Below are 8,884 nucleotides of genomic sequence, written 5' to 3' on the forward strand. Positions count from 1 at the left end.
AAGAGGATAATTATGCTAATGGCTCAATTTGGATTTAAGATATGTTGGCAGGCTGTATTTCTCTGTGATCACTGTTCGTGCATTACACCGTTTGTGCGGCTCTATGTTTTTATATGGTCTCAGCACAGATGTCGGGGGGGGGGGCACGTCAGGTCAACGTGCACAGTCACACTGACCACTTGTGGAGTTGTTCATTTTGTGACATTATTTTGTGAGGAACTCTCGTCTCATCTGAGGCTCCCTGTTTTGATCCAGTTGCTGTGAGCATCAGCATCCACACTGATAGTTGTTTTTTTTTTCTTTGCTCCAGGATGCACCACTCTCCACACAGCCTGCTGTTACCCTCCTCGAAGCAAAGCGTTTTGTGCCAAACTTGCCTCAACATAGGTCTATGTATGTTATGTAAGGCCCACTATAAATAGGTTCACCCGGGATCTTTTGTCTTTACCTGATTCGCTCTTAGCCCAACAGTTTTTTTTTTGTTTCTGGTGAGAGCTGTGGAAGCTAGTGCAATGTAGAGCCGGCCGTTTCCATAGTTACTTTTGTTAGCTGCAAGCTCTTAACATTCTTCATCTGTTTCCTCACATGTCTACTCTTATGGCTATTTGTTTGGATCTGTTTGCATGGCTTTTTAGTGTAACAGCGGCATCAGCTGCAGCGCCGGAGAAAACAATGCTGGCTAATTAATAACACATCTTTTCATAAACATTGTCATTTGGTTATGAGAAAGAGCAGCAAATAGAAATTAGTGTGGGTGCAGATGAGTCAGAGACCAGAATATGTAGACCTGTTAACTTCTGCTGGTCAAAAGTGTGTGCAATTAGTCCCATGCTGTTTGTGATAGTGGATGTTTATTGAGCTTTAGAGTAAATGTTGATGTATGTTTGACTCCGACGTTAATAACTGGGGTGTTTTTGATTCTTTTTTTTTCATTTCAATGCCTCAAAACAGTCATCAGATCATTTAAAAAAACAGAAGAAATATTATGCTTCTTTGAAAATGGCCAAGCAGTTAGGTAACACCAGGTGCAGCAGTTGGAGCGGGTCCAAATAAAATGGACTGGGAGAGCGCTGCAAGCATGGATGGAGCAGAGAAGAGAAGAGGGCAAGGTAGGAGCCATTCGGAGTGCACTGTGTGTGGAGGAGTCTGGGGGCATGGTTACAAAAACACCGGGGCATTCCGCGATCACGATCACAGAGCTGAGGATGATTCTCACCCATCCCTGTTGTAGAAGCAAAGAGTACAGGCGGCTGGGGACCAAAGTGGGCGAGCGTGAAAGTATTTTTGGATCGCACGGGAAACCTGCCACACCAGCATCAGCAGCAGCGGCAGCATCGGGGCCTGGTACCGGGCTTCCCTAACCCACTCCTACTCTCAGAGGGAGTGGGTTAGGAAGAGAGGAGCCGGTGAGAGATGCTCCTCCAATAGAAGCACCACGCTTCCGCCTCTTTTATTTTTCTTATTTTTTTTTTCCTCCCTTTCAATTGCCCGGTGTTTGAATGGTGATGCAGTATATATAACCATGCAGAGCCCAACATGACAGAAAGGGAGAGTCAGGCAGAGAGAAAATAACGAACTTGGCAGCCGAGGCGAGTATCTCGTATTTATAGAAAGTCGTGTTTCCGGCAGAGGTTTCTGAGGTTTTAGCTCTTCGAATCCATTTTTGCGGTTTTCTTCTGGGCCTCATTGTGTTCAGGTTTAGATTGAAGATGTTCCCTCATCGAACGCCTTCAGGGGGAGATTTGGCTGTGAGACATGTCAGAATGTGATTTGGGGGAGGCACACGGATTTCTCCGGCTCTGTTCAGGCCTGGCTTTACTAGTATCGATCCAAAAAAATGTTCTTCGCGAGACATTAATCAAAAGTGCAGCACAGCACCAGAGGCTAAATGTAAATGAGTCTGCTGTAGGCCTGTGATTTACATTCGTTTAATTACTTCCAGGATGCTGGCAAAAGCATGCTTTCCTTCATAGGATTTTCTTTGGAGGTCTCCTAGTGTATTTGGTTTATAACTTCTCAAATTTGCCTTTTTTTTTTAAGTGAGCAGCCTCTGCATCTCAGTGGAATTCCAGGTTCTTCATTATTTACCCTAAAACAGTGTGGGCTGCATGGTTGGTTGACAGAGTGCCAAACGTTGAGATATTCAAGAGCAATACTTTAGATATCAAACACATTTTTGAGTAATAATAGGTAAAATAAACACATTTATTGAGCTCAATCTTGGAGTCCAGACTTCAGACTGGTTCTAAAGTTGTTATAAATATAAAAAGGAAGAGAGGAAGAACTCTGCTCGCTGAGTTTAAATGTTTGTTTTAAAAACATGGATGAGATGGAGCTGCTCATTGGTCGTCAATCAGAATTTCTGTATTTTAAATGGGGGTTCATTTCGATTCATATCATAATTTGTGGCTGGTGATACGATTCAGTCGAATTTAGTATATTTTGAACAATCCGATTCATGGACCTAAAATCAATCCAGGAAAGCCAAGAATTCAACTAGTTTGACTCAGAGATATTTGTGTGAATGCTTTACAGGATTCACATTATAGTGATTTTCCACACGTAAAAACTCAATCGCACTTTCAACAATTTCAGTGATTTAAAAACGTTCAGCTCATTAAGCACATTGCTGCTTGTACTTTTAGTATTCATAAACTTTGTAGTTTTTTAAATTTTGATCAATATATGCCCCATCAGAAATGAATGAGAAATTACTCAAATCCTTTAAAACATTTTGTGCACTTTACAACTTGTGAACTTCCACATATACTTCCAGCTATAGAGAAACCGTTCAAACTTGAATATGTTCAGCAACTACTGGGTTTTTTAGGGTAATTTGGAATTGAGCTTTCATTTGAGTAACATGCTGTTTTTGTTTAATTTAGACATTTCTCCAGTTTTTTAGGCTAATTTGGAGTTTTGCTAATATTTTAGCATTATGCTAGCTGTTCATCAATTTATCACTTCCAAACATCAACCAGTGCAAAATGAACACCATAGCTCAGGGACGAGTACTTTTATTGATAGTAGATAGATTTGTGGTCACAGATTATATTATTTTTAATGTAGATTTTACAACTTATTATAGCTTTGGCGTTTTTAATTTCTGTGCTGCATTTATTTACTGCATCTTCTGATACACATCACTCCTATAGAAGTATTTGTTCCTACAGGCCTGTCAACGTTAACGCGTTAATGCATTAATTAAAAGAATATTAACGTGTTAATATTTATTACCATTATTTAATTACACTCTGCCAATCAACTGTCTTCCACTGCGTGCATTAATTTCTGATAATGCACACTTCGTCAGGCGTTATCCCGTTTAAAACATGGTCACTTATAAAATAAATCCATATTTAGTCGATTTTTAGTACTTTATTCTTGTTATTTTTTATGTTTAGATCACTTTCTCACAAAAAACAGACTATTTGATAGATAATGTTGTGCGTTGTCACAGTAGCACGACAACGCATCACAAAGCGATATTTATGCTGATCCCTGCGATAGGTCAGATAAAGCATCATTTCAGAGAGACCGCTCACTTCTTACCACTTGTTTTTGTCCAGATCATGAAGCAAAAAGTTGTTTTAAAGAAACCTGCTCATATAGAACATGGTGACCGGAACTTCTTTTTTGTAGGCGTGGATCTACACCCAGGAGCCAATCAGAATCAAGTATTCACCTGGACCAATTAAAGTGCAGAAACATAGTATTAGTTTTTTATGCTTGTACAGTACTTTGTTTTCTTGGAGTAATGGTGCAGACATAAAGTCTTTGGAGTTCTGCTTCATACGCTTGATGTGTTTTGCACACACAAATGACACGTTTGAGATAACACTAACAATTTAAACTTTTTAGACGGTAAAAATGAAGGGAAACATTTGCTTGTTTTTGTATAAAAACTGCTTAAAGGCATAAAATTTACCTCACTTAATCATGATTAATCACAAGCGAAAAGAATGATTAATCTGAAGTTTATTTAATAGACTGACAGCACTAATCATTACACAACTAATCTTTATAAAGATTAGACTTATTTAGATTTAGACTTATAAGTCTAAATCAGTCATAATGTGGTCCCCTAATAACCTTGTAAATAACAACAATATAGTCTAAATCTTAATCTATTATCTGAATGCTTTTTGGTTTGTGTTTTTTCATTAAAGCTGAAAAATATATTTTTTCTGACAAATATCAGCAGCTAAAATGTAAAAACATGCTGTAGAAAACACATTCATGCTTCCCGAAGCTGCACAGCTTCAAAGACCGTCACTTTTTACTGCTCCTTCCTCTTCTATCAGGCATCCACCTGCAAAAAAATAAAAAATAAATAAATAAATAAACCCTCCCTCCCACTCCCTGTCCAGAATTCAACCTGAAAATACCAAGGTCAGTGGGCTACAGTGACACAGACAGGCTACTTTTCTTTGTGGCACAAGGACTTCTCAACTATAAAAATGCATTTTTTACAACAGTTTAACCTTCAAATGGGTTTTTATTAATACAATTCCAGTTTAACGAGTTACAAAAATGGTTTACGGATCAGTATGGAACCTGCTCATTTTAATTGACATTTTTTAAAGCATGTTCACACACTAAGGTATGCTTCAACACCACAAAATTCAGACCTATTTTTCCTTAAGAATAAAATTAAGTGAATTATACCAGACAGAACACATTTCTGATATTTCTCTGTTACGTTGTTGTCACCATGGGTTCTTATTGGTTAATTAAAGCAATATTTTACTCATCATACTACAAACTTTTACCAGTCAAATTCTTATTGACTGTAGACTTGGATTTCTCTCTGAAACACGATCATTTTGTCTCCTTAAACGATCAGAAATTAAACAAAAGCCCTTTTCCCCTTAAAAAAAATAAAAAAAACTTTTACAAGTGCGACACCGGCCTGGCACTGAAATGTCAGTAAGTGCTAACATTACGTAAATCCATTACTTAGTCAATGACATTTTATGGAGGAGAGGTTAGCCACACTGCAGTTATCATAACAGCATCCCATGATCTGAACTCTGTGTGATCAGATTGGTGTTAATAGATTCTGGATTACTTGAAGGCAGTTCCTCAAAGCTAAACATCTTTGGGGCTGGAATTAGAGTGCACGGCGGAGGTGAAAACGATTTGTTCCGGAGAATGTCACAGCTGCAGCGAAAGACCTCATATGCTATTATCATAGCTCGCCTTAAAAAGACGACAGCGTAGCAACTTAGAGATCCTTTCATACATTTTCCGATGCTCATTACTGATGGAAATAACATAGTATTTGTGTAGACTGGTTTGAGCGAGCTGTTTATGATGTTTATTTGCAATAGTGTGCGATTAGACATAACATTTTCTTCTTCACTTAGAGTCAAAAGTTGTTTTAATCTGTCTGTTTAGAAGCAGACATTGAGTCTACACTCCCACCTAAAAAAGACATATAATAATTAAAAACTTTCAGATAATAAACATAAAAATTGCGTATTGTCTCTGCACCAATATAAAGGCTTTCCTCCTGTATCAGTAATCATTTACTTTCATTTTACTTATGGAGTGAGGATTATTTGTGACAAACATTCCCAATAATTTGATGTTTTATGATCATACAAACCAGTCAATACATGTCAAAGTATGGACAAAATGAAAAGCACATATTTTCCTTTTCATTTCTGAGAAGTTAACATAGTCCTGTAAGAAAGTAAACAGAAAAAAAAATCAACCACATCAGTGTCAGACAATTATATTAGATTATATACATATATGGATGGAAGCGGGTCATCTGTGCCATACATCAGTCATTAAAATGTCAGCTGAATTTCTGTCTGCTCCGGTAAAGGAAAGCAAAGGCTGAAATTTGTCAAAAAGCTGTCTGGAATCTAATAGTTGGTCACGGTAGAGGTATAGTTTCACTTATACAAGAACTTTTCTGTTTTACATTAAAGTAGAAAATGTATTAGCTGCTTTTTTTTATCATGAACTTATTTTGATTAAAAAGAAATTCCATTGTGTTCGTTTTCGGATGCTTTTCTGCACACCTATGTGTGGTTTTGTTGTTGGGTTTAATAAGACTGTTCAGCTGAGAACAGATCTACAGGAAGCATTCAGGATGAAGTCAAAAAGGAAAGGCTTTTGTGCGTCCTCCTGGTTCATGTGTGTTTACGCGCTGAATGCGGCGCCGGCGCTGTCCATGGTCCTGAACCTCCAGCCAGAGCCAGAGGTCTGCTGCAGACAGCAGCGTCCTATGAAAGAGTATCGACTTTTTGTAATAGGAAGTGTGACCACAGTGTGCACCCAGCAACAGATGCGAAATAGAAAAGGAGGGAAAAAAATGCTTTGGGGGTTGAAATGTCATGTGAACAGTTGGGTTCAACCACTGAACACCTCAGGGGTGTTATCGACTCCCTTCCATGCTTTTAAAGGCCAGGAGTTCGTTCAGACTGGGCTTTGCAGTTGCTCGCCTCGAGCGTAAAAGCCACCATCATCTCCAGCTGCAACCTCGAGGGTAAATGAATTTGAGACAGTAAATTTAAACTGTGAGCTGACTGGAAGAGTGCTGGAAAGGACAAGAAAAAACACATCCGGACCTTGCTGTCTGGTGAACGGAGTTGGAGGAAGTGCAATGCAGATTGTTCCCAAATGTATCTTTGGCAAAAAGAAAATGTTATTTATAGAGTTTTCTCAAACATGGCACCAACACAAGTTGTCTTTCTGTTAAACTCATTCAGGCCTGGATTTAACCAGCCAAACTATGGGGTGCAGGTAAAGTATTAGTCTGGGTGTGCTGACAGTTTGGGGTGTCATAGCCCCCAAAATTCTATCACTTCCATATGTATTTTAAGTTTTGACATATTTGCATTAACTGGGCTCAGGACAAGCACAAGCAGAATTTGTGCCCTGGGGGCTGCATTTATCTTTTATTGTTTTATGTCTATTTGTCCACCTTTCTGCCCCTCCATCCTTACAGTTTTTTGTTCACCTTTTATAACACATCCTGTCAGGGAATCAAAGTTCCCTCATTCCCACAGGTGGTTTGGCAAAGAGTTTTTAAACGGGATGTTCTTTCTGACACAAACCTGTATTTCATCCGAGCTGGGGGCCGGCACAGGAAGACCCAGACATAGGCCCTTGTGGGCTCCCCCTATTAAATCTAAGCCATCCAGATGTTTTATTTATTTATTTATTTATTATTATTTTTTATGTGTGTGTGTGTTTTTTTATTTGTTTTCCTTGGGTTTTTTGTATTTTTTTTTTCTAGACAGTCACAGCATTGAGGGGGCACTGTGCCCCCATCCACTGTCCATGCCTGTACACTTAAAGAACACATTTGCATTAAATTTGTTGACTTTTGTTTGTTTTCTGTTATTTCTATATTGTGTGTTTTCTTTTTGTATTTTTTTATTATTATTTTTGTAATTTTCTGGGATTCTTGTTTTCTTTTTGCATGTTTTTTTTTCCTGTAATTTTTCTTTCTTTAGTCAATTTGGGATCATTCCTGGCCTTCACATTTTGGGGAGGCACTCACAGCATTGAGGGGGCATTGCCCCCTGCCCCACTTGCCCATGCATGTACAGACACTTAAAGAGTTCATTTGCATTACATTTGTTGGGTTATTTATTATTATTATTTTGTTTGTTCTCTGTTATTGTGGGTTTTCTTTTTGTATTTTTATTTGTTTCCTTGTTTTCTGTGTTTTTGTTTGCTTGTTTTGTAGGATTTATTTGTTGTTTTCTGGGATTTTTATTCAGTTGTTTCTCCGTGTTTTTTTTATTCTGTAATTTTGATTTCTTTACTAAACCATCACCTTTTTTTAAGGAGAGGCAGTCACAGTATTTTAGAATGGAACTGTCCCTTGCCAATGCTTATATCTGCCTTACATATATTTATTATAGAACATATTTGCTTTAATTTATTGATATTTTTGACGTTAGAAACATTCTCTCATCTTCGACAGCATCCATCTGCTATAAGCGTTTGACTGGATTTAGTTTGCAAGGTTAAAAGAAGATAAAAAAAATCTTTGTTGGTACTTTTTACCACAATATCTAATTTTTTCCCCTCAATATTCGTTCCTGCTCCAAATTAGAGGCACAAAGCGTTTGGTTGATCGTTTAACGGAGCTGTCGCAGCCACTCAGAGCAGTGTTTGTGTCAAAAACGAGGGTTTCATGTGGACAGGAGCGGCGCTCTGCATTGATCGCCACTTGTTGCAACGTCAGTCTCCATCTCTCCCCGTCTGGGAGGAGGGGAAGGATTTTTGGAGAGGACGGGACTCCGTCACATCCTCTGTCCATATATGGGCATGAAGTTTACACGCAGCGGGGAATCCTCTCACTGGAGCTGATGAATGGGGAGGAGGGCCGAGGGAGCTGCCAAAGTGTATATAAGGAGAGAAAGGGGAAGTCGCTGATGTGAAATCCACAGCAAGCAAATACCAACCGAGGAGCAGGGACGAAAAGGAATATCTTTATTTTTCTTTTTTTTATACAAACACACACACAAAAGTCATTTTGGATCACTTGTTATAAGCCATCAGCAGTGAGGGGTTAACAGAAAAGCGGTGCTTTTTGATATTTCCCTTCTACCTTTTTCCCTGGGACGCACGGACTTCTAAGTGCATCATTATGTTGAACAATATGGATTTGAATTCGAAAGATTCTTTCCACCCGCAATTCGAGAACTGCAGCAGTTCTGCGTTGATGGAAAACACTGCGCGCAAGGATAACCAGGAGGTGTACGTCGACGCAGAGCGGGGGGTACCTGCCCAGTTCGGCCACGGTGAGTTTCAGCACCACGGATCTTCATGCATGAAAATAATCAAATGACAATCTCAACATTGCATGGGAGATTTGACACTCCAAGTGCCACTAAGAGATTCATTTATTGGC

General features: G+C 38.8%; 1 protein-coding gene across 1 annotated transcript in view; it reads left to right on the forward strand.

Annotated features, from left to right (window-relative positions):
• Window positions 1–7,947: 7,947 nt before the first annotated feature.
• Window positions 7,948–8,884, forward strand: part of LOC112157052 (early growth response protein 3) — a 3,746-nt gene continuing 2,809 nt past the window's right edge. Inside the window, exon 1 of the mRNA XM_024289510.2 lies at window positions 7,948–8,774. Within this exon, the coding sequence (XP_024145278.1) occupies window positions 8,621–8,774 (154 nt within the window). The 5' untranslated portion in view covers window positions 7,948–8,620. The remainder of the gene's footprint in view (window positions 8,775–8,884) is intronic.

The sequence above is a fragment of the Oryzias melastigma genome, linkage group LG1, assembly GCF_002922805.2.
Source record: "Oryzias melastigma strain HK-1 linkage group LG1, ASM292280v2, whole genome shotgun sequence".
In the NCBI taxonomy this organism is placed as follows: domain Eukaryota; kingdom Metazoa; phylum Chordata; class Actinopteri; order Beloniformes; family Adrianichthyidae; genus Oryzias; species Oryzias melastigma.